This window comes from Protopterus annectens, chromosome 16.part0 (assembly GCF_019279795.1).
Source record: "Protopterus annectens isolate FY-2018-M chromosome 16.part0, PAN1.0, whole genome shotgun sequence".
Lineage (NCBI taxonomy): Eukaryota > Metazoa > Chordata > Ceratodontiformes > Protopteridae > Protopterus > Protopterus annectens.
Window position 1 is genome coordinate 202,223,957 of NC_056750.1, and position 27,885 is coordinate 202,251,841.

Genomic DNA, 27,885 nt, shown 5'->3' on the forward strand with positions numbered 1-27,885 from the left:
CCCATTCAAAGCTGTGACACTGCAGTGTTCTTGCCAGTGAGCTCATTCATTCCACTGGATGTCTTCATTAAAACATACGGTAGTGTTGTGCTGTCTGCATAGGTGGGGTGCTTTTATGAATTTCTGTTGTGACTGTAGAGGAATGCATATAACCGTGCTCTGCATTAGGTAAGATCTGTGTTGCAAAATGTCTGTCTCTCATACCCCTTGTCCTGTCTTTAAGCCTCCCCCACCCCGGTAAGGCACATAGTATGATGTGCACACTGTGCTTATAAGGTGAGAAATGTACACAAAGCCTTATGAAAAGCAAAACTTGAGATCCCTGCCGCTGGTGTTCATACTACACCAGTGCATACTATGTGCACTAATTCATGATTAATAGCACTAATGTGTTAGCATTTCAGTAGTCTGCTAAGGATATAATTGTGTAGTATACACAACTGTTTAATGTGAGTGTGCACTGAATTCATCTGCCCATCTGTAGACTTCATTGGAATTTGCATAAGTCATACCATAAAAAATTGAGTGTCCATTCAAGGCTTCACTCTTTTTAATTTCTCCAACTCTTTTGGGTTTCTAATACCATGATGGGAATGGACCCCATTCCTAAGTCAAAGTACGATTAACGTTAATGAAATTAGTATTGTTTCACTCTGTGATGTCAGCCAAAAGTGCTCTTCGCAGCACCCGCATTGTGCCCAGTAATGACTCCTTCTGCAATTCGTACAGGGTTACATGGACTCTTAACATAGTTAAGTACGATTGTAGATTCTTTTTTATAAGACCCGTTGCTCCTACTACTATTGGAACTGGCTGGGTATCTTTCTTCCACATTGCTCTTATTTCTGCCTGCAGATCCTGACATTTTATGTCTCTCTGTATGCACACGCTGTAGACACTGGGTGTGGCGATTTCTCTGATCAGTGCTACTTGTGTACAGAAAGTGATAAGGTTGCTTTACATTCATAGAGATGTAAATGCACTCTAAAGCAATGATTTACGTGTTACTTATACTTTAATTATACAAAGAGATGAAATGATTAAAGGTAAACTGTAATAAGAAGTAAGAAATGTAAACAGAGAAAGCCTAAAAGATGAATGAAAAGCCACCAGCCAGATGGGTAAATCCAATTTAATAACGAAACGAGACTTATACAGCCAAATAACGAACTTTAAAAACACCAAAAAACACCGCCAAAAACAAATATATGTAAGCGCTTTCGTTTAAAAGTTTTAAACTTCCTCAGACACTTTTAAACGAAAACACTTACATATATTTGTTTTTGGCGGCGCTTTTTGGTGTTTTTAAAGTTCAGTATATAAGTCTCGTTATTAAATTGGATTTACTCATCTGGCTGGTGGCTTTTCGTTCATATTTGTTCATTAGTTTGGTCGTTTTTCATCATGTCTAAAGCCTAAAAGATGGTTGCTGGGTGTGGAATTTTACATCAGTAAAGAAGGAACAAGAATAACGAAACTAAAAACAAAGCAGGTGTTGTCGCACAGAAAAAATAGTTAAGCAGTCACTCCTTTTTTTCTTTCCAAACTATATTTAAACCTTTTTCCTCACTATTACTGCACTTATTACTTTTCACACATTTATATATACCAACTCCAAGATAACCATTCCTTTGAGAAAAGGGAATATTCAGGGAAATGACAATCCAAGACTTGGTATATGTAAGTCTACTTTTTCGGCCATTCAGTCTTTGTGTTTTGAGACTCGCTGTAGCAGGTCCCAACATTTCAAATGGTTACATATTCTATATTTTAATTTTACTGTAATTTCCTTCTCACAACTTTTAGCTGTGCACACTTAGTAGTGCAGTACTTTCTGTTTTCACACCATAAGGCGTGACACTTTGATGATGCAAAGTCAGATACCTGTAGTCCCTGGTCTAGTATACTGTGTCTTTTCTGTCGTGTGTGTGTGTGTGTGTGTGTGTGTGTGTGTGTGTGTGTGTGTGTGTGTGTGTGTGTGTGTGTGTGTGTGTGTGTGTGAATGCGTGTGTGTGTGTGTGTGTGTGTGTGTGTGTGTGTGTGTGTGTGTGTGTGTGTGTGTGTTCTTAAGTACGTATATGTTACAGCAGTGCTGCACATGATCTCTTTGTATATATCAATGTGTGAACAGAAAAACTAGATTTGCATCAACTTGCATTTTCAGGACAATAAGAACTATGACACTGTAATGTCTGACATTATAGACTCACTGTAATCCTCAGTGATTTACACCAAAAAATCAAAAGTTTTACAAATGAGGGACAAGGCAAAAAACCCAGGATATTCTGCAAAAATCATAGACAGCTAGAGAAATGTTTCAGTAGCAGACAAAATCAGGAGCATTTTAGTGATATAGAGTTGTATGTGTTAAGCTTTCGTAACAGTGTAATAGAAGCAAATTTCACTTTTCTTTTTACATGAAAAAATTCTGCCAGTTGGGGTTTTAAAGAGCAAATTAACCTACAATGTTTAACACAACAAACACAAACAAAATTGCCCGGTGCTGGAAAGCCTCTCTCAATGTATCTTCCTCATTCTTTCTAAGTTTTCGATGCTTCCAGCCCCGACATGATGTCAGTATGTCAGAATGGAATCAGAACTTTCTAGGGAGGAATCTCATTACAGCCATGGAAGCCACTTTCAGGAAGAGATTTTCATTTAAAGAAAAATGAGAATGAAAAATTAAATGACAGAAAGAACAACCAAGTTAAGAAGTTAGGGAAGAAAATAAATTTTAAAACAGATAAGCTAATCTGGTTTTGTCAGTATGCACTTGGGCTTTAAGTGTTTATGTGGTTCTCTGTATTTGTGCAGTTTAATTTAGTGCATGTTTACTGTTTTTTGTGGCTGTGTGTATTTGTTTAGTTTTTGTTTTGACTCTGACATCTTCCTTAGTTGCAAAAAACTATTTTTCAGTCACTGATAAGATGTTTGATATTTTGTTGTTCGCTGAGGCACATCATAATTTATTTATAATATCTGTATAACTCACTTGCTGTTTATAACTCTCTGAATCTGGTCCAGCATTTCCTGTTATCCCTTTCTACATCATTTATGTTGTGTTGCGTTTGTTTTTAATGCATTCCCTCAGATGAATTCTCCCTTTCTCACATTATAACCTTTTTTTCTCAGTAGTTTGACATGACTCTCGTCACCACTTAACTGTGAATTCATTTCTGGATCTCCTGTTGTCATTTGTTTTGCAAGCATTTTTTTTTTTTTTACTTCAGTAATACTATAGTGCTCCTTCCTGTTATTATTCAGACAATTACTGTAGCCAGAGTGAATATCTCAGACTGTGTACCCTGAAAGCTGCAATGGTGGTATTCATAGAGGGGTAGAGTAAACTTCTGAAATAAAATTCTGAAAGTAGGTCTTGAACTCACATGCACAGAGGCACATTGTTCTCTCGGAAAATGTGCATACCTGGATGATGTTAATTATAAACCATGCAAAGAATTTAGAAATTGTAGAAGTCAAATTTTATTTACATTGTTGGTCTGCTGTGTCCCTTGCTTGATAAAAGAGTTATTTCATATAGCTGGCTTTGAAAACAGTGTGATATCAGATGCATTTAATAGATTTGTATAACCATGGTTATCTGTGTAAAAAATGGCTAGCCCTGTTAATTTTGGAACTAGAATTTTCTTGTGTAGTCTTCAGTACAGGAATAATAATACATTATGCACATTAATAATTAAATATAAGTGATGATGATGCCAGATATAAAGAAATACAGCCTTGAAGTAGAAATGTGGAAATAGAAGGTAGGGGGTAAGTTAGAAATTGAGATTGTTTGAAAAGCAGGCAAATAAAATAAAAAAGAGAGCATGGTATTGGTTTACTTTATTTGTTAACTGCTTGTGGTGATTACGTACTTAGATATATCACTCTGTACTCTCTGCTGACCTTTATATCTCTTTCGCCAAGCCAAGGCTGAAAGCAATCATTTATGAATGAGCTCACTTAAATAATTAACACACAGACATTAAATAAATGCTAATAAACTAAGTGAAATAAATAAGTGGGATTATGATGCATGTGAAATAAGTAAGACAGTCAGATTTACTGTAGGTATTCAGACAAATGTGAACAAATAACACTGAAAATATGAAAACTGTAATTATTTTTCCACAATGTACTTTCAAATTCGTGGTGATTGACCACGTAGATTTGGGACAGAGAGGGGGTCATATAATGAATTTTTGGAGTTCAGGGAACTGCAGTGGCAGCTTAAACTAAATGTAGTTACCCCTCCTGGACTGAATGACCAATGTTCCATTCAGAGTATGTTAAAACTAAAAGCCAGTTCTGAATATTAAACCATTGCAGTTTCTTATGTGGTAGCATACAGCCTGCATTTTAGAAAACTTTTTTCTAGTTGAACACATTCCTTAATTTTTAGCATGGTATTTTGTACAAAACCATACAGAAAAGCAAAACATTTTTATATTTGTTTATATGTTATGTATTTTTAACTTTTTGTATAGATAATCTCATGCAGGGTTTTACTGTACTGTATCTTTAAATGTGGAATGAAAGTTTGAAGTTGCCCAATCAGGTGTTTTTGAATGGTATATAAGGTGGCTGTTCAAATTGTGTTTTATTCTGATGAAGTCTTTTGCATTGTCAAGACGAAAGTGCTAAATTAAAATATGTTGGTGTGGCTCCAGTTTTGTGTTTTTTTATTTACTGGTTGGTGTGTTTCGTTTGTATTCTGACTTTAAAGAAGAGATGAAATGAGGGACAGCAAAACTATTTATCATGGACTGGGATAAATTATGGTGATAGACCATAGTTGAGAGTGCTTAAGTTATATTTCACATATGGTGCATAATCTTAACTGACCAATTCACACTCTGTGGGTTAAGTATTACTTTTCCTCTCCCAGCTGTAAAGTAGCACTTTTATACCATAGGATTATTTAAAATGAACTATCATACTTTTTTTTGTAAATAATTCCACTGTATCATGGCAGTGATTGTGCTTTGTGTTTCTTGACACTGAAACAATTCAACAGAAATAACTGCGATATATTCTGAGAGTACGTGCACCCTTGACCATAGTGGCATGTAGAACTTTATATTTTAATGCTCATTTATTTCTAAATTAGTAAAAGTTAGTAAATTAATGTTTCAACTGCATTAATAGGGTTGGGGATCTGTGACAGAGTAAGGGAATGTACTTCAGGTAAGTTTTGTGAACCATTTCTTTTTTAAAATTTTATTATATGTGCTGTCTTGCTTTGGATGGAGAACAAAAGGGACAGTACTGCTTACTGTGGTTTTCACATGGTAATAGTAAAAGTATTTGTAGTTAATCAGTCTTTTATCATAGACTAAGTTGAATTTAACTGCTGTTTTTATCCAGTTAGCTGACTGCATTTAGTGTGTGTTTCATTAAAGGTAGTGTGGCTAAATATGGGAAAAAATAAACAAATGACTTTTTGGAAACCTAAAATAGTGAAATCCACTGTTTTTATGTATTGTGAGAAGTTACTATGAGCTCAGGGATACATTGCACAAGGTTAAAACACCTCAAGGAAACATCTCAACTCCAAGACATGTGTGTGATTAATCATGCAATGTGAGTCTGTATATTTTTATGTACGAAAGAAGCTTACCATATGTGGATGCAGTCAGTATAACATTGAGCAATATATTTTTGGCACAGTCCATTCTTTTAATTTTATGAGATTAAAGAGTGGACTAACAAAAGTTTACAGACTATAATTTCTTGGATTTTTCTCCATAGGCTGAAAAATACAGAAACTTTACAGCGAACATGTTTAAAGCGGAAACGGAAACACAAGCTCATAAAACAGGACACAACTGAAAGTGAAGAAGATGTGGGACAAAGAACAGCACCAAGACGCTGGAACCTACATCTCAGCCCATGCAAGGCAATTCAGAATGTTAAAGAGGTAAGAAAATCCCTGCTGAAAGTACCGCCAGGCATAGATAATATTGCATTCTCCATAGCCTTCTCTTAAAAAAAATATTTGCCACATATGTTAATATACTGCTGTTAAAACAGGGGAATAGGGCTCTTAGGGTAGTGATTAGGTATTATTAGGGTTTCTCATGTTTTGTTTGATCTTAAGGATACCCTTCAGTGATATGATTTGTTTTCTACCTTATCTAGTACAGATGTGCTGGTATCCATAAGATGCCCTGACTATTTTTTTTTTTTTGCACTGTGCCGACAACGCACTGGTTTACCTATTTACACAATTATAAGATAATCTGTTACCAGTAAAAATGTGAGATATTTCCCATTCCATAGCTGGATAAATTTCCTCAGAACTTATATAAGTTTGCTGTAAGTTATACAGTTATGGCACGACATTGTCAGACAGTGGTACATTTGTAACTTATTTTAAGGAAACAGAATAAAAAAATACGTAGAAACCGTTATCGAAAGCAATGACCAAAACAGTAATAATGATAATCATAGAGCATCGCAGAGTTTGTCACAGCTACAAGATTAGAACATGCGGTTTTAAATAAGATGGTTAAGAGAACGTTAATAAATGAGAAAATACGCCACAAGTATAATACAAACTGGGATCTAATTTACAATCGCAGCTCAGACTTGAGGCTTCTTTTTCTCCGAAGAGGGTGCATTTCCAGGTTTTATTTCAAATATCCAATCTTTATGAAGTACAATTACCTATTTAGCAAAATATGAGGGCTTTTGTCTACTTATTTTTAGCAAACATGCATTTTGGATTCTAGTGTTGCCAGCTTGCAAATGCAATGCATATTTGAAGTTATTGCTTTGTAGCTGTTGTAGCATTTACAAAAATGGATGCTAACAATGCTTCATCTTCTTTGATTGTGTTTGCCTCATGGAACCTGGCAGTTCCCATTAGTTCTGTATTAAGAAATTTGGAAGATTTTCAGGTAGCTAAAATAATAGTATTATTATTATTAATTATTAATGGTAATTATTAATTATTATTTGTAGTATTATTATTAATGGTAATTATTAATTATTATTATTAGTATTATTATTAATGGTAGTGATCAGATGCCTAAAAAGTAGTTAGTCTTAAGATACTTGTAAACATTACAGAATCTGAAAATGTCATAGTTTGTTTAAAGGCTATATGAAGTCAGAAATCAGCTAGCATGATATATTATGTGTTTAACATATATAAATATTCAAGCAAGAATAGTTTCATTACATTAAATGTTAATGATAATTATGTTGTCATGGGATTCATTAGAATAAAAATGGTACTAATGGTGAGTATGACTTTCCAAATGTCACTCAGATGAGGTGGAAATTGTTTTTTTGCTGGATGTTGTGATGTTCTTCATGATGGTGTGGCTAGACCCTCTAGCTTTTCCATTATTTGACATACATGAGTACAACTGTGGACATGGATTACAGTGTTATTACACTACTCAGATGCATTTGGAAAGCACATCCAGAAACTGGCAGGGACAATTCTGGGAGACACAGATATCCTTGCAGATTTAATTTCTGGTCACACTCTTTGAACTCTTAGGATTATGGAGATTTGTTTTTATTGTATTTCTTGGGCTACATTTTTACAAGTACTTCCACTTAAGATAGTTATATTTGTGTTTGTTTCTATATAGTTTAGATATAAATATTACAGGTGCGTGATTATTGGGTGAGATATAAAAATCCCACAGTTCATCTAAGTGAATCAGAACTCTGAAAATATTATGAGTTTTTTTGGTTTTTTTTGCGGGGGTGGGGGGTGGCAAGAGTAAGCCTTCTTGAGTGAGGTTGTGTGATCTCTGTTACCATAACTTTTTGTAATAGTGTCGAAGTTCCAGTTTTGATAAGCTACTGATTTGTTTGTTTCATTTCAATGAACTGTGATATGGCAGTTCATTAAGTAACCAAATACTATATTTTTGTTTCTGTAGTCTACTTTATATTACTTTAGTAAGAGTGTGGATGGTCTGAGTCAGTTCCAGTTTTGATAATCTCCAGATTTTTTCATTTCATGTTGATGAATTCAGATCTGGCAGTTTGCCATTTACTGATTCATTAAGTAACCAAATAACGTATCTGTGCTTCTGTAGCATATTTTATATTAATATAGTAATTGTATGAATGCTTTGAGTCAGTTTGATGATTAAAACATCACCTTTTAAGTTTCTGCATGACTTTTGCCTGTTATGGTGCATTTTAAGATTTTGATTAATAAATGTACATTGACAGTCATCTGTATTGCCTTTTGTAGCATTTTATCATGTTTAATATTCTTAAATAATTTGTTGACATTCCTTTGCAACCCTTTTGTAATACCACACATCTCTAAGTCTGTTTTAAAGAGAAAAATATTTATGAAGATGACTAATTCTAAAAATGTATTTTAATATATTTCAGTCAGAGTTAGATAACCCTAAAATTTAAAATGCATAAAAAGCCATTATCTAATCAATTTACATTTTGACAAATATACCTATAATCGTTAAAATAGGAGGCCATGGCTATGAATAAATTCACTATTGAGCATACCTCTGTGATATGTTCCAGAGTATTCATAAAATGTTTTATTTCTATAACTAACATTTGTGTTATGTGGAATGTTGTACATCCTTTACATCCCATATACATTTACTGTACTGTACTGTACTGTATAGAACTTTATTTGTTTGCACTTGTTAACTGGGAATATTCAGAATAGTCTGGCAGTTAGCACACAGTCTACTATTCCTGGTTAATGGTATTTTCATTCTGACATCAGTGACCCCTTTTTCATTGGTTAGGATCACATAAATAATTCTGTCCTTTCTGGGACAGTCCTGTACTAATTGGCTGCATTCCCTCATTGTCCAAGATGTCAGGCAACTTCTGCTCCTTCACAACATAGAGCTCAGAATCTTCTGGCCAATCCATGGCAGAGTGAGATCTCTCTCAAGCATTGCCATTTCAATCCTTCATCTGCCACTGCCAGCAGAGAACACTCTGCATCCATCACCTTGGATCGGGAGACATATGGCATTATAAGTGACCCTGTATCTTAACTAGGTTATCTTATGTATGTATACATTTAATTGAAATTTGTTATTTGCATAGGCAGACTGGAGAAAAATGCTTTTTCAACCACAGCCCAGGTCATTAGACAAGCATAGTGTGAAACAAAGAAAGAACATACTTTGTATAGGTAGTATAGTGTACAAAATTGTTGTACGTGTGTTACCAAAGTTGATGAATATACAAAAGTCAGGAGTTAACCATTTAAAATATTGGGATTTGCAATGCCAAGTCATGGAATATGTAGACTGAATAACCAAAAATTAGGGCTTACATATACTAAGTCCAAGATTGCATTCCATTTCTTGGAATGACCTCTTTTCTCTGAGGTTTGGTTATCTTGGAAATTGTCCTATATAATTTGGGTCTATATCACTTTACAGAATTGCTGTTCAGCAAATAGCAATTCATTGAACCTCTGTTTATCGTACAGCATTTCAGCGAACAATTGAATCTTTCCCATGATAAGGAAACACTTTGCCAAAGGCAAACTGGAACAGAAACCCTACAAAATCAAACCCACCCAAGTGGAGGGCTTCGCCTCCCCCAACTATATATATCAACTCCAGCAACACACTACTGTGGGGATAAGGGCAAAGCTGAGGTGTTGGCCAAGTCCTTTCTTACCCTGGGAAAGAATTCATTGTTCACTGAAATTCCATTCAATAAGCAGGGATTCGATGAATTGCTATTCGCTGAAATGGAATTCAATAAAGTGATACAAACCCATATAATTTCAGGAGTTTGAGAGGATTGTGCCCCATCTAGGGGGCTGCTTTTCTCCCTCCAAAAAAAAAAAGTTAAAAGGAGAAGACTGAAGTTTGATATTCACTCTTATTCTGGAGTTTTAGTCTTTTTCCCCATATGTCAGGTATCTGCACTGGAGATCCTGACATTTCGCTTGGGATTCAAATCACAGAGCGATCCTACAGTTATATTTACAGTACTGCACAATAACAGCATAAATATGTAGTCACGTTTGCTATGTGGTATTACATAAGCACTGTGAAACAGAGATTTACAGTATATGTTTCACTTTGAAAAAATGAGTGTAATCACGTTCCGCAGAAAGAGCAATAGAACAATAAGATAAACACTGCACAACAGAGATGGACAACAATTTATATGCTAAATGTTTGAATTGGAATATACGCATATTCCACCGAGACAGCAATTGGATGGTAAAAGCGGTGAGGTGAGATGTCTAAAAGAAGAAAAATAACCAGCATCCCTTAAGTAATTATGTTTGGATTGATGAATGAGTTGTAACTTTTTTGAAAGATGATAATTGTTTTGCCTTGCAAATGCTGCCATGCAATTCCAGGAAGCTAGATCTGTGTTTGAAAGGCCTTTTCTACATAGACAAAACATCACACCTGTTAACCAAAGGTCTCCTTGGTTTTTGGCACACAGCTGGCACTGGAGGAATATACAAGAGTGAATCATCCCTACTGCATGCATAATTCGCAAAACAGGTCAGAAACAAATTTCAGATATTAAAACTTGCTCTAAACTATTTCTTATTCGCAAAATATGAAATGGGGCATACACAATGCTCTAAATGATATTTGCACAAACTGATATGTCCAATATTGATAAAAATATTCAAATTACTTCAGTAAATGTTTGAAATAAAATCAAATTGCATAAAACAAATATAAGTAGAGGAAACAACCATATTTTTACTAAGCATGTATTTTTCATATTAATTAAAGATAACTGAGTTATCAGAAGTGTATAAAGTATTTGCATGTTTGTGCAGTATTACAGTAAAGTTATTTCACAAGACACAGCCATTTCAGAGCATATTTCGCAAAGTAAAGTATTTTGAAGAGTTTATTGTGCATTTGAATGTTATTACAGGCTCACAGAGCAACCTTGTTCATGCGTAATTACAAGGGCCATATTTTCAATGTGTTTGTGCATACCTTGTGGACATGGCAGACAGATTTTGAAAGCCCAGTGCACTTGGGTTTGACAATAATATTGCAGAGAACTGGAGAGTGAGCAAGAGCACAACATTTTCATACAGGCTGCATTTTCTGATAAAGATGACTGCACCAAGGCATTTATTCTGTTTAATTTAGTGGGTCAGAAGGCATTGAGAGGGAATGTTCATTCGTGTATGCACCTGCTATCTATGCAGGAGAGGGGGAAACCCATCATGTTGTTGTACAGGCTGAGTCAAGGGAGGACCCTGAGTGCTTAAAACATAAATTCAGAGAAATGTGTAACCCCCAGACAAATGTTACAATGGAAAGGCACGTATTTTACACAAGGTATCAAAAGCCTGTTGAAACTTTTGCAGCATATATAACTGACTTGAGAAATAAGGCTAAAACGTGCAAATTTGGTGATTTAAGGGATGAGTTGATAAAGAACAGACTTGTGTGTGGTATTAAAGATGATGGGTCGAGAACGATTTTGCTTCATGACAGCGATTTAACTTTGAATAAGGCCATTGACAGTTGTCAGATATATGAGCTCACAGAAAAGCACAAAAATATGCTTACAAATGAAAATAGTTCTAGAAGGCACAGTGACAAAGCTCATGTTGATAGTATACATTACGTGGTTAAAAGAAACAGGCCCAAGCACATGGAAGCATCTGTAGCCCTTGCAGCACTCACTGGTAAACCCCAGAGTTTTCCAGCAAATGTCAGCGTTCACACAGCCTCAGTGAAGCATAAGTGTGAGTCAGCAAACTCAAAGCATGGGCCCCAACCTAGTTTCATTGCCAACTGTCATAATTGTGGTGGAAATCATGAATCTAAAAGGGAAACATGTTTTGGTCAGCAATACCACAAATGCAATAAGTGGAATAATTTCAAGAGGTTTTGTAAATCAAAAGGTCCACATTCTTTAATCAAAAGGGAACAATCTAAGAAACGAGTTGATCAGTTGGAGAGCTGCAAGTGTAGCTTTATGTGGATGGTGTGTCAGTGCTTCATGAAACAGTCAATGCAGCAGATTTAAAGGCAAAGAATGAAGTATTTTGTACTGTTTGGAGAAATGGCAAAGCCATAGACCTCAAAGTTGGCACAGGTTCCAAGTGCAATGTTATGTCAGCAGAATCATTTGTTAGAGTGTACCATGGTGAAAGGCTTGATTTGGCAAGCTGTGTGAAGTTTGTTGCTTATGATGGTGACAAAATTCAGACTGAAGGTTCAGTAGTGCTTTCATGTTACTCTGCTGGGAGAAACTATGACTTGTTATTTTATGTGGTCATGAGCCACGTCCAGTCATTATTAGGGCTCACAGATAGTTTGAAAATGGGACTACTTTCATTTAATAAGGAAGTCCACTATGTTAGCTTAAAAGACCACTACTCTAATTTTGCCCAGTATATTTTTCCTACCTATGCTGATCCTTTTGAAGACAAACTAGGAAAGCTTCCAGTTGTGTACTCCATGAAATTAAATCCAGATATCAGCCCAGTTATCAGGTCAGCTTGAAAAGTTTCAGTAGCTATGCAGGACAGAGTCAAATTAGATAAAATGGTGTGACAAGGTGTGATTTGTCCAGTTACAGAACCAACTGAATGGGTATCTTCCATGGTGGTAGCTCATAAGTAAAGCTCAGATAACATCAGAATATGTACTGATCCACGAGATTTGAACAAAGTACTAAAAAGACCTTATCATCCAATGCACACAGTCAAAGAAAATGCATCTCTGATGCCAAATGCCACTATTTTTTCTGTCTTAGATGCAAAGAGTTCATTTTGGTAAATTCAGTTTGACAAGAAATCCTCGTTGCTATCTACTTTACGTTTGGAAGGTACAAATGTTTGAGAATGTAATTTGGGATAAATTCTGCAAGTAAAGTCTTTCAATGTGCAATTGAGCAAATGTTTTTCTGGGTATCCTTGTACTATTATAGTAGACATACTAGTAAGAGGTAATGGTAAAGCTGAGCATGACAGAAACACCAGAAAAGTTCTGGAAAGAGCACGTCAAGTGAATTTTAAGCTCAATTCACAGAAATGCAAATTCAGGCTACAAGAGGTTACTTATGTTGGTCATTTATTTACTAGTTCAGGCCTACGACCAAGCACTTCTAAACAAGCAGCTATTCTTGAGATGCCAGCTCCAGACACTGTTCAAGCCCTGCAATGTTTTCTTGGCGTGGTTAATTATCTAGGCAAGTTCATTCCAGACTTGAGCCAAATTTCAGCACTACTTAGAGAGCTGGCATATATCCTGGTCTTGGTTAGAGCAACACCAAAGAGCATTTGATGTCCTGAAACAGAGAATTGCCAGTCCACCAACTCTCATATACTATGATGTTCACAAGCCAGTTACTTACACTTTCATGTAATGCTTAAGATTTGGTCTTGGTGCAGTCATTCTAAAAGAGGGTCAACCAGTTGCCTATGTATGCATTGAGAACTCTTACCCAAACTGAAATGCAGTATGCTCGATTGAGAAAGAGCTTTTGGAAATTGTGTTTGCATGTACAAAGTTCCATGATTATCTTTATAGTAGACCTATCCAGATAGAAACAGACCACCAACCCCTAGTCACAATCCTGAGAGAGCCTGTACATTCAGCTCCAGCCAAATTGCAACATATGAGGTTGAGATTGCAGAAATACAATTTCAATCTTGTCTACAAGAAAGGTAAACGTCTTTATCTTGCTGATATATTATCCAGATCTCCCAGAAACACCATTGAACAGCATGAGAATAAGAACCTTGATCTTGAAGTCATGGAAGTGAGAAACTTTAACTCCACATATCTTGATGAGCTAACAGATCACACAGCCACATTTCAGTTTTACAGAGGCTTAACCACTTTATCAGTCAAGGATGGCCATCAAAGCAATTTAGTTTACCTCAAGAAGTGCAATCTTATTTTCCATACAGAGATGAGATGTTGTCTGGCAATGGTATTGTCATGAAAGGTCCGAAAGTAATTGTTACAAAGTCCTTGCAACAAGAGTACATTACTATCTTGCATCGTGGTCACCCAAGAACCAACTCTACCAAAAGAAGGGTGAGAAGATTAGTATTTTGGCCTTCTATGTCACAAGACATTGAGAGAATACTTTCATCTTGTTCTGTGTGTAATAGTACAAAGCCACATCAACTGAAAGAACCACTTCAGCTAAACTGGATTCCTGAACTACCTTGGTCAACAGTAGCCACTGATATCTTTGAGTAGAGTGGTCAACATTATTTGGTGTTAGTAAACTATTGGCCATAGGCATGAGTCTGTGTGTGCATGTGTGTACCTTCCGTGGAAGGTTGGGCATCGGGCTGGCAACTCGACACTGCAAAACTCCACTGCCAATCATGAGCGGACAAGTGATCCACTGTGGCGACCCTGACAGAAGAAGAAGTACACTCTTACTCCAATTGGTGTGAGATTGTCCTACTTCCTAACCTAGCATCTAGTACTGTCATTACTAAGATGAGGCATCATTTTGCAGTCCATGGGAGTCTGCAGAAAGTTATTTCAGACAATGGCATCAACAGTTCAAAAGATTTGCCGGAAAATGGGACTTTACTCATGTCACTCATGTCATGAGTACCTGCAGTCAAATGGTTTGGCAGAACGTGCAGTTCAAAGTGCAAAACAGTTACTAGAGAAGTCAAAGTGAGACAATAGTGATGTTTCCTAAACCTCTTAAATCTCAGAAATATTCCTTGTGATAAACATCTTGGTTCACCTGCCCAGAGACTTCTGTTGAGACAAACCAGAACCGCATTACCAATTAGTAGTCAGTTGTTGGTTCCATGTGTCAAGAACAGCAGGTCAGTGAAAACCAATTTGTTGAAGAAGCATTTAATCCAGAAGTCCTACTATGATAATACCAGCAAACCACTGAATCCATTACGAGAAGTAGAAGTGATAAGGATGCAGACGTCCAAAGGTTATGATTGGATTGGTGATGTGAAGAGTATTTTCCCAGAGCCGAGATCATACATTCTGGAATCACAAGGAGCAGAGTTTAGGCAGAATCGCAAAGAACTGAGACCAGGGTCCGAGCCTATACCATAGCACATAGCCTGTGAGAAAGACTCTTTATTTCAGAGTGAGTTGTCCGGTGTTCCAATTCCAGAGGAAGTTCCAGAGAATATTCACATTCCTGTGACAAATCAAGAAGTTCCTGATATGAGTTGTTCACCAAAGACTGTCCTTGTTCTAAACCCAGTCCTGATTGCTATGTTACTAGATCCGGTTGCATCTCCAGACCATGTGATAGATACACAGCAACTTGGACACGAACATTGTGTTTTGTTTCTAATGTCTATAATAATGTATGTCTAACTCTAATGTTATTTTTACTAAGGGCAATCTTTTTAAGAGGGAGGATGTAGATGATGTGTGTGTATGTACCTTTAAGAAGCTATCTAAGGGCTTCCACAAGTGTATAAATACTGAGCACATGCGAGTCTGACTGCCATTTTGTAGTAAGCTGTTGAGATGTAAGTATGTATATATGTAAGGTCTGTCTGTTAATCAGTTTGTTTATATTTTATGATGCTGCTATCCATCCTGATATGTTTCTATGTAATAAAGCATCTAAACAAACTACCCCACCTGCTTGTCATCTATGTTAGAGAGGGATGAGCCACAAATATAGTAGTCATTTAGCTGTTAAGTACCCACTTTCAGCATATAGAACTACAAGTGCCCAGCAAATTAACCCCCGGGATTCAATAAAGCCTACACAAAGTGTACACTCAGGGCTGGAGCCAATAAAGCCTACACTAAGTGTACACCATTCTGAGAAACAGATAACACAGACATAATACACACCTTCTTCCTCCTAATTTTAGTTTTCCTTCTGATATTTTTGCTGTTTTAAGTATTGACAGGGATTCAAAAAGGTTACCACAAAGTGTAGACTACATTACACTTAGTGTAATTTTTCAGAGTGACTAGAAAACACAAAAATAAGATAAGAATTTTATTGAATGCATATCGTGTACATTTAGTGTAACCTTAGTGTACAATAATGCATTTACTGAACTAACATGACTTTAGCAATTCAGCTATTCAGGTTTTGGGCCTGCACAAATCATCATCAGGAGCTTAGTTCCAGATGAAGGGCTCAAGCAGCTATATAGTAAACCTATGCATGTCTCAGCAAGCCATCATTTGTTCAAGGCAGGGTCACTTTGGATGTGGTGAAAGGTAGGAAAGGTAAGTGACGCCAAGGTAAATTGGGGAAGGTCTCAGAACTTTTCAGCTGGGTCTGTCACAGATCAGATAAACCCAAAAGAAGGTTGCCAGGGGACTACCCAACTTGGTGCTTTTCTTTGGAAGATTGTATTTCAACCCAAAGGAACTAAGTGAAATTGATATGCTATGGGTAAGAAGAATTTGAAGGGATGGATGCTGACACTGTCGGCAGTTGCTCTGTAGTATTTAGGTGGACAAATGTGTGGTAATGAATTGGTCTCCCTGAAATTCCTGCCTTGCTCACATCTCCAAATAACTGGCTTCAATTATTCAAGTGTAATTGTGAATAAACATATGCCTGTGGCCATTTAATCCAGTTTGTGTCAGTGTGTTATTAATGTAATATTCATGATTGTCTGTGTCACATTAAATAATGATGACAGGTTTGGATATGTGATATTGCTGCAAACAGACACTGGAGGTAATTAAACTCTGATAAAAGTAGTGAATGGTGCTGTTTTTTTTAGAATTAGTTAAGATGCAAAGAGACCTGTATCAGTCTAGGACAGCAGCTAGCCTCCATTCATCTGAGGTGGGGTTAGCAACAAAGCCAGGTGTAAAAGGGAGTGTCTCATCAGGCAGGGACAGGATAGGTCAGGAGGGTTGGGGGGGGGGCTGGCCAGGAAATGTGGTAAGAAACCAGAGGGATTTGATTTTCTACCTCGGCAACAGTTTCTCAGTGACCCACCCTCCTCATAAAAGCAGAGGAAAGTTACAGTAGGGACAGACAGGATGTAGATAGGATACCCAGTGACCTGCATGGGTGATTGTAGTAAGGGTTGAGAAAGAATTTCCTGTTTTTTTTTTTTCATACTGGGCTTATCAGGTTTTTGCCTTCTTTACTGGGTAAGCCAGTTAGAGTAGGCTAGATTTTCACAGTCATGTAAGTGGAAGCCAGGAAAGGAAAGGGTGGTCAAGGAAAGTGGAGGAGAGAGGTGTCAGAACTTTTCAACTTGGCCTGTCTCAGACAAGTAGCTCCAATGAAAGGTTGCCAGGGGACTGCACAGCCTAGCACTGTCTTTTGGTAGATTGCAAGGTTGCCTAAAGGGATTAATTGAAATTAATATGCTATGCTTAAGAAGAATTTGAAGGGCCGAATATTAATAGTGCAGCCAGTTGCTCTGTAGTGTTTAGCTGTGCAGTTATATGGGGAAGAAATGGCCTCCCTGAAATTCCTGCATTGTGCATATCTCCAAATTATTGGTTTCAATCAGTCAGGGGTAATTGCCAATAAAGATAAAACTGAGACCATTTAATCCAATTGATGTGTCAGTGTGTTATTAATGTAATGTTCATGAATGTCTGTGACATGTTAAATAATCATGATGAGTATGGTTTCATGCTTTGTTGTAAATTAAAGTATCTACAGTGAAGTATGGAAGTGATAAAATGACAAGTACATGGTGCGAGTCTGATGCAAGCAGCGGCTGCAGACAGTCAGACTCTGAGAAAAGCAGTAAACAGTGCTGCTCTTGTACAATTAGATGAGGTGCAAGGAAAACTGTATCAGTCTCAGACAAAGATGTAACATTACCTCTGTTTTGCAGTGTTTGATTTCTTTTGAGACATCTTATCGGCCTTCACATTCCTAAAACTGGGTAGTGTAGTTGTTTGCCAATATCAGGGACCAAGAGTAGAACAGGCCTTTTCACTAGTCATAAGGTGAATTCTAGGGTGTATCAGTATGGCTGAGTATGGCAGTGTCGCCATGACAGGGGTGAAGGGAGAATGGACTGTCAGATATTGTAAATTAGTGGAAGGTGCTGTTTGTGATACTCGTAAGGATTTTTTACATAGCTTTCCCATTAACCACTTAGGGAACAGTCAGATAAACCTGTTAACCTGAGATGATGGACCACTCATTACAAACAAAGACAATATGCGTTAATGCTTGTTTACTTTCTCAAGAGTGGTATCAGGATTTAACATAATAAATATAGCATAGGAGAGTTCTAAGTCTGTACTTTCCAATATTGTATGCTTACATCAATCAGTGTGGAACATGACTTTCTGTTGGTCTTGTTTTTTTTACTATATGTTGTACAAACCAGTCTTAGGCTGGACCAGAGCCAGATCATGGACAAATGGACCCCTAGGCAGGTTATGGACCAGGGACCCCACCCCATAGCCATTCCAGTGTCCCACGTTATAGGCTGCCTCTCCCCAGTTGCCATAAACACTGTAGAAACCAGTCAGTGTGCATACTGTTTTCTTCTTTACTTTTACATTGATTACATACATTTACATTCAATGTCAATCTTTTATTTCACATTTTAGACGACAAACACTGATAGCCGTCTGCTAAACAAAACAAAATTTGCTAAAAAAAAAAAAACAAAACAAAACAAAAGTCTCACACTGAAAACAAACTAAGCATGAGCAACAGTAAACTTCTCTTCCCTTGAAACTCATATTCATTGAAAATGCATCTAGCCAATGGCAGATGCTGTGTACTTTGGGCGCTAGGCTGCTTTTAAACCATGCCTCCCTCCACACATACTTTTAGGACCATGCATCAATGCATGTATTCTTTGATTCACTTTCCTAATTGTTTTAAATTCTGTTTCTTGTTTAATACAGTGCCATTTGTTAGAGTGTATCTTAAATTTGTAGTTCTGAACATTTTTCCAGTAAGCAGTGAAAGAAAGTGTATGAACCAGTAATGACCAAAGTATCCATTTCAGAACATTTCAACTATAAAAGGCCACTATAATCCATTGACTGTGTATATATCACATATATGATTGTGATAAAAATTATCCCAGTAAGGTATTCTAATTTACTTTGCACAAATGCACACTAGTCTTGCAAACACAGACTAAAAACTTTATCAGCTCATCAGGGTCAGTTTTATCCACAGATATCCGCAAACCCAGCAATTATGGCTAAACTGACATTTGACAAGGATGTATTCAACAGTGTCAAAAAATTAGTAATGGCCAAAGTCACATATTTCACATTTGTTTTACACAAACGTACATTAGCCAAAATATCCCAACTTAATTCACACAAGTGCACTAGTCCTGTAAAGCCAGATTAAAGACTGTTTAAAAATGAGCAGATGATATGAAAATAAAGGTCCTTTCATCCACAGTGAGCCCTCTACTCCTATATCAGTTATAGCCACTTTACCTATGTACAGTTTTCAGTGTTATGAAGAAATAAATTACATGTACTTTATTGGTAGCATTCGATGAACTACATGAAACTTTATAAATGTCACTAACATCACACCATTAGATCCGCCATGTGTAGTACAGTTTAAAAAAAGTATTTGAGAGCAAAAGAAATATTAATAACATATGTCGTCAATATGCACAATCTCTTCAGAAGTAAAAAGTCATGTAATTTCACATTACAGAGAACTTTTAATAATGCAAAGGTTGCTGATGGTAAACAACAGTACATTTCATTGCTTCATCTACAAATAAAGTGCCTACTGCCTTTGAAGAATAATTTGCCTATGATGCATTAAAATCGGTGTACTGGTGATATTGCCATAACATTTCCTGAACTAGATCAGACGTGCCATTGGGAATGGCTGGCAAATGACAGCAGCTTCATACTGAAAAAGCGCACTCAGATTCTGTTCTAGACTGCTGTGAGGGAAAGGTTAGTGAGTGCGGTTCTATTTTCTTGTAATTTGTTTTGTTTTGTTGCCTTATTCTATTTTGCACATTTTGGTGTATTTTCTTTACACTGTCTTTTACTTGTATTCTGCTTTCAATGGCATATTTAAACTAGGAAAGAAACAACAGCTGTGTCTGTTTGTGAGTCACACATAAATGACATTTTCCCCTACCTTCCTACCCTGGTGCTGTTGTGTTTTTAAATTCAAGTATTGCTCTAGCAGCTGCCTCTTTGTGTTAATTTCACCACATGTTTCCTTCCTTCTCCTCTTTCATTGGCTATTATAGTATAGCTTGTACTGGTGTTAGAATATATTTTTCACAAATCACATATAGAAAGGATAGTCAGGTCACTGTGAATGAAAATAGTCTTGGGGTAAATACCTACATGGAAAAAATGTCCCATTTAAAAAAAATGGAAATATAGAATATCCAGGTCTAGTTTTGGGAACATATAGTCAGACAGGATGGCATGCATTTGTCAAGATCAGGAAAGAGAATTTTTGCAGTAGATATTTTGCAATATTTGACCAACACTAAGCAGGATTTTTGCCAGGTCAAAAATCTAACAGTTCACTGATAGTAACTTTTGCTGCATCTCTGATGGTTGTTAATGCTAGGAGCATTAATAATATTTTTTTTATTGGGAAATTTGCTACATTTCCACAAGATTGATGTTGTTATTGTTTGTAAAACATGGTTAAAGAACAGTTACTAGAAACCAGTTCTTTCAGGGTATAAATGTTTTTACTGTAACAAACATTCTAACAAAAAATCAGGTGGAGGTATTATGAAAGGAATGAAAGATAGTTATGAGACCTGTAATTATTACATGTTCAGTGATAACACCAATACTATAGACTGTATAACTGTGACAGTAAAGACAACCCTGGAATGTATAGCAATTTGTTAGAGTGTATAGACCACCTAAGTCAAGTGCTGATGACCTAGACGGATTCATACATTTCTTGCATGAAACACAGGAGGGAAGAATAATATTATCTGGGAACTTAAATTTACCAGAAACAGAGTGGAATAATATTGATTCAACAACATTAGTAAGGAAGGTATTCACAATGTATATTCAGGAACAACAATTGCTTCAGACTGTAAAATAAATAAATAAATTAAAAAAACTACCAAGGAATGGAACATACTAGCTATTGTTTTTGTTCCTAAAGAAATTGCTCTTACTTCAAGTCAAGTTTTACCACCATTGATGTGCAGTGATCATGGGGTTATAAAGGTTAATTTGTTGCTAGATAATTCTGCCAAACTGAAATCTAAAGCAATGCACTGAAGATTAATTACAGATTATATGGAAGCAAAACAGTCACTATGTAAAATTTACTGGAGTGATGTGTTCAGTGGAAAAAATGCAGATGGAATGTGGAAAGTTTTGAAAGAGAAACTGAGTGCAAAAAAAAATCAAAACAATGTTTAACATCAGGATCTAGGCATACAACATCAGTGGAATATTTTCCATAAGAACAAGATAAATGATTAAGGCGAGAGACAAAAATATAAGAAATAGAAGAGAGGTAGAACTGTAACTTTGAAAACTGAAATAAACAAGCTGGACAAACAAATTAAGCATAGTGTGAGACAAGATCAACAAACCTTTGAAGAAAATTTATATAACGATATTGAGCATAATAGGAAACCTTCTTGTAGTAAAATGTGGAAGTAATAAAGATATACAAATTGGTAAACTGTGTGTAGATTCTAAAAGTTATTCTCAAACACATCAGATTATAGATATATTTACAAAATTTTGTGCAAAACATTTTGGCTGCACAAATTGGGTAATAAGTTGTCCTAGTGACATCCAGATAACCTCAGATACTGGAATAAAATTAGATTATACTAAAAAAGAACTGTGCAAACTGGATCCAAACAAAACACAGGGAGGAGATGGAATTAGTAATAATGACCTGAGAACACTTCAGCAAGAACTTACGTCTTGTGTACAAAGAGACACAAAGTCATAAAATATCAGGATCTGCAGGCAGAAATGAGAGCAATGTGAAAGAAAGATACCCAGACAGTTCCAGTAGTAGTAGGAGCAACGGGTCTTATAAGAAAGAATCTGCAGTCATATGTTACCAATACATGTAATGCCGTACGAATGTCAGAAGGAGTCATTACTAGGCACATTGCAGGTGCTGCAAAGACCACTTCTGGCCTACATCAAAGAGTGAAACGATACTAATTTCATGAACTTTAATTGTACTTTGACTTAGGAATGGAGTCCATTCCCGTCATTGTATTAAAAACCCAAAAGACTTGGAGAAATTAAAAAAGAGACACCATTATATCTAATATTTACTAGGTCATGTAAATGTGGGGAGGTTCTTCAAGTTTGGAGACATGTGCTTATCAAACCAGTCTTTAAGGGAAAGGGGAGTAGGACAAATCCAAAGTCATACAGACCCTTAAGTCTACTTTCATGTTATGAAAGAACAATGGAGAAGGTAATTTTGGATAAGTTGTCAGAATTGGATAGGTTGGGACTTTTAACCATATAACAGCATGCATATATTGAAAATAAATCTCTTACCTTCTGTAACAAGATGTTCTATAACAATTTAATGACAGCTGTAAATGAAAAATTATACTGTGATGTAAGATGTAATTTACATAGATTTAAATTAAGCATTTGACAGGGTCATGCACAAAACACTGAACAATAAATTAGAACAACTAGTTAATTGATGTGCTCTTGATAAAATGGATGGCTGCATGGCTTACAAATAGGACATGGCAAGTATCATACAGTAACTGGACAAGTGAAATCCTTGGTTACAGTCAATGTGTTCCACAAGGCTCTGTCCTAGGTCCTTGCTTGTTTATATTGTATCTTTCAGACTTTACTTTTTCATCTGAGGTGTTCTACAATATATATGCAGATGATTTGAAACTGGGTAAACTGATTACGTGTTGCAGATAAGGCATGTCTGCAAAATAACTTAACTAAATTGACCATCTGTGCACAGGAGAATAATATGCTGATAAATACATCAAAAACTAAGCATATGAGATTTGGGAGACATAAATTCAAAGGTGAATATTTAATACAGCACAGTGATTGAAACTGTAGATTCATTTAAGGATCTTGGTATATAGGTAGACCCAACTTTGAGTTTTTCTAATTATATCACCCAATTGGTTAATGATGGTTATAGAAATGTAGATTGTATAAAAAGATTTATAAAGTCTAGGAAATCAGAAATGCTGAAGTCATTTTTTGTTAGTTACATTAGACCCAAACTTGTGTATGGAATAACAATATGGAAACATTATGAGAAAACAAGAATAAGTAAACTGGAAAGAGTACAGCAGAAACATACCAAGGGCATCCATGGATGTGAAAATGTAAGTTATTATGAAAGACTAAAATATCTGGCCTTGTACAGTGTCTCTTATAGATGTCTAAGAGGTCGTCTTATTCAGGTATATAGGACGTTTAGAGACAACTATCACTGGGAATGTATGGGGTTATCAAAAAGTACTAGAGAATCATTAGACAATCTACGTAGAAGACATGGACATGAGAAAGAAAAATAGATTTCATATGGTGCAATATTTATGCAAATGAGAAAGTAAAACTAATCAATACAAAAAGACCAGCACCAAAGGTATTTGAAGAAAAATACAGGCAAAGGTATCTGGACATGGAAAATTTTACAATACAAAAAAATATGAAAACAAAGAGGAAAATTAAAAAGAAGGATTAGTAATGGAGAAGTTAAAGAAATAGAAACTGAGTTTGTGGATTACCTGCAAAGTGAAGGATTTATTGTAGGAAATTTAGCTCAGATAACATCATAGCAGGATAGAGGAATAGATCCCCTAAATTAAGGAGAAACCAGTGGAGCAGGAACATCAGATCAGTTGCCATATGAAGATACTTTGGAGCCTTTCATAGGAAACCAGTACAAACATTCAGTTGGAGTTGCACAGTAAGAGAAGGAACAGGAAACTGTGGCAACTCTGAGGAACAGGAAACTTGGCAACTCTGATGCAGTCAATGTTGTGGAGTGATAGGCCAGTGAGCTCCCATATGAATGAGCAACAGATGACACAGGATGAAACTGAAGATAATGTGGCACAGAAAGATGCTCTGGAACTTTCTGTAGAATGCCCACAGGTAATGGAAAATAAAGAATGTGCTCTCAGTTTAGAAGAAAATGATCTAAAAAAAGAGTTGGTTAATGTAATAGAAATGGACAGACATATTAAAGATCAATGAAAGAAATAGACTACAGAAAGTCAATAAAACCCAAAAAGTAAAAAGTCTGATAAAACAAATGAACACAGTAATTAGTAGTGTCCATGGAGATTCATGTGATAAAACAGACGTAAACAGGATATATTACTATGCAGCTAAATTAATAACAGTCTTACCACAAAAGCACAGGGTAGTTAAGGGAAAATAAGGGGAGACATTGAATGCCATCATGGAAGTATCCAATAGAGAAAACTATAAAGCAATTAAGACAAGAAGTGTCACTACTAGAAGAGTATAGAAGAGGGAAGAGATCAACAAAAACACTCAGAAAGATAGACGTGATAAAAACAGTGCACAGTATTACAACAGATCATGATCAGTCATGCACTATCACAAATAATAAACTAAAAATATCAGCACAGGCAGGAAAACTTAAAAGATATGCAGATAAATATAAAAGTACAAAATGTGCAATTTACTAACAACCCAAAAAATTTTATAGAGAATTGGGAAACAGGCCAAAGTAAATCGAAACACCACCAAATAAAGAAGAAATAGATACATTTGGGAGAAATATTTATGAAGATCATGTGGAACATAACAAAGATGCTGAATGGCTACAAGAAGTAAAAGAAAGAATAAGAAGTTCAAAGGTACAGGATATGAAATGGGATGAAGTAACAGACAGAAGAAAGCTCCTGATTAGCAGTACCTAACTTCTGGTTAAAAGTATTAACATTTTTACATGAAGATTTAGCCATGAGTAAGAACTATTTATATGCCCACCCTGACTAGACACCAGCCTGGTTAACAATAGGAAAAACAATACTCCTACCTAACAGCAAACCAGCAAGCTATTCTAAAAACTATAGACCAATCACTTGCCTTCCAACGATGTATAAAATATACACTGGAATTGAGACCAACAGAGTTTATAGTCATTTAGAAGAAAACTCAATCATGCAATAGAACAAAAGGATAATAAAATAAATTCATATGGAGCAATGGATTATTTGTTGTTAAATAAAGTCATAATGGAGAACTGTAAAAGGGGGAAGAATCTAAGTATGGCATGGATTGCCTGTAAAAATGTATTTGACAGTATCCCACATTCATGGATAAATGTGTGCTTAAAAATGTATAAGATATACCCTACACTAATGGATTACATTACAGCGGCCATGAAACAGTGACAAACCACTTTGCAATTAAGCCATGATAAAGGACAAATTATTATTCCAGGGATAAAAATTCAAAGGGGGATATTCCAGGGCGACTCTCTATCACTGCTGCTATTTTGTGTTGCCCTTAACCCATAAAGTTGTCTACTTAACAGATTAGGTCATGGCTACAGTTTGGCTCCCAGAAAACAACAAAGTATAAAGACTTCCCATCTTCTTTTTGTAGATGATTTAAAACTGTATAGTTCATCAGATGAGGAACTGAAAGCACAATTGCAAGTGGTCAGAACTTTTTCAGATGATATAAGAATGTAATTTGGTCTTGATAAATGTGCAAAAGAAACCTTTAAAGCAGGAAAGCTGCAGCACCAATACAACGTCAATTTGGGAGAGGAATGTGATATAAAAGAACTTGAGCAAGAGGGAGTGTATAAATATTTGGGAACAGATGAAAGATTAACAATAAAACATGAACAAATGTGAATAAAACTTAGTAAGGAATATTTTAGAAGACTTAAATTAATACTGAAAACAGCATTGACATCTAGGAACAAAGTCTAAGCTATAAACCAATTTGCTCTTCCTGTCCTAACTTACAGTTTTGGAGTGACTGACTGGCCCCAAAAGGTGTTGGATCATTTGGACAGAAAAGCAAGAAGAATGCTTCATGCTCATTAAATGATTTATAAAACTCAGTGCATACCAAGGTTATATATTCCCCATTCTGGAGGAGGTATGGGCCTCCTCAAAATTGATATTATGTATAAATCTGCAATTGTGAGAATGCATACATATCTGCTGACCTCGCAAGACCCAAATATAGTGAAAGCTTTGAAACATGAGGAGAATTATTCTGAGATGACTTCCCTGCTCAGTTTAGCTGAAGCATATTGGCATCAGGTGGGAATGGAAATCAATCCAGAAGTAGATAAAAATGAGGCAACGTCTCGATGTGCCAAAAAAAATAAAAAAAAAACAAAAGAAAGTATATATGGTACACAAGGATTAGATGAGAAGGCAAGACGTGGAAAATGCATACATTTAGGTGCAGGTATAGCAAACACTTGGAACAGCCTCATGTTGATCAGGATAAAATGCAGGAAAGGTTAAGGAGAGGTAAATTTAAACCAGAAGATGAAAGATTAATATTGGTGGTCCAAGACAGTACCAGTGTACATGCTCATTGACAAAATCTATTGAGCATGTAGGAAAACCAGACAAATGTAGTGTAGAATAGTGTGTGGGTATTTTACCTTTAAGATGCGTTTCAAGGTCATATAAATAGCAAGCATGTGCTAGCTTCAGTGACATTTTGAGACTGCAGCCAGAGAGTGAGCATGTATGAGTGTAATAGCTAGTTTGTTTATAAGTTTATCCAAGTTAAAATTATTAAGCCTCAATCCTGATGTGTTTGTACATGATAAAGCTGCTTGAATAGAACCCACAAAGGCTTGCCTGGATGAGCGACATGGTGTCAGAACCAGGATTCCAGAGACTGCTTTTCAGAGCTATGAGGTGCAGAGTTAACAGTGAAGGTAAAGTAAAGAAACAAGCACATAAAAGGGCCAGAAATGAACCAAACATAATGAAAACTTGCACGAACAATTTATTTTATAAAAAAGATAAACTGGAGCATTACAAGGGCACAAACTGCATTATTAAACAAGCGAGAGGCACAGAAGGTTTATTAATTAAACAAAATGTTTAAAATTAAGATATTTGATAAAATTATTATTAGAAAAGCACAAAAGGGGTTCGGAATTACCTTGGAATTGCAAAACGAACATTTTTAAAGCAAAACAGGCATGTTTAGAGTAAATGAGCATGGAAACAGATTATAATATAATATAAACAAATATAATAAGGGCAAAAAGGGCACATTAAGCATAAATAAAGTAAGGCGACCGCATGTATTTTGGCAAAGTATTGTGTTTTGGCATAACTACTATTTCACATTGTATTCTAGGCATAACTAGAGTTATTCAAAGTATCTTAAAGTGTGTAAAAGTGCTTACATTGTGTGCTTATTACTTTGCATTTATTCCAAAGAGTTTGTGTACAAAGTACAACTATTTTGTAAAGGACAGTCAAAATACAGGCTTTTACAAAAGTTTCTTGTGTTGGGTAAGTCTATTTGAAGAGTGCCACCATTACAGAGTGTTTCTTGCAATGTAAAGAGTTATTTAGCAAAGTACAGCCATTTTGGGAAAAGTTTCAGTGTGCTGTGTACTGTTTATTTGCAAAGTGCAGTTATTTTGAAATGTTTCTTACTCTGAAATTCTTCTGCCCAGTTTATTAGCATAGTGCAGCTGTTTTGAAATGTTTCTCACACTGATAAGAGATGATTTCTTACAGTACAGTAATTTCAAGAGTATTACAGTGCCCAAGAAACTTATTTTGCAAAGTTCAGGTGTTCAAAGGCTTATTGTGTTATTGTGCATAGTTACAAATACTGGCATAAATTTCTGGCATATGTATATGTATGTGTGTTTGTGCATACTTGCAAAAGCCTTCTCTGGTATGTGCTAATATGGCAGACAGTTTTCGAAAACCATCACCATTGGTGTTTGTTCAGAATATTGCAGAGAACTGGAGAATAGTTGAGCAAGAGTACGATATTTTTATAT

At 35.9% G+C, this 27,885-nt stretch overlaps 1 protein-coding gene across 3 annotated transcripts in view; it reads left to right on the forward strand.

The window, feature by feature from the left end:
- The window catches only part of LOC122790982, a 477,132-nt gene that overhangs the window by 334,189 nt on the left and 115,058 nt on the right, over positions 1-27,885 (forward strand). For all 3 annotated transcript variants that reach the window (XM_044058704.1, XM_044058705.1, XM_044058706.1), the window contains one exon: positions 5,755-5,923. In XM_044058704.1, coding sequence (XP_043914639.1) covers positions 5,755-5,923 — 169 coding nt within the window. The remainder of the gene's footprint in view (positions 1-5,754; positions 5,924-27,885) is intronic.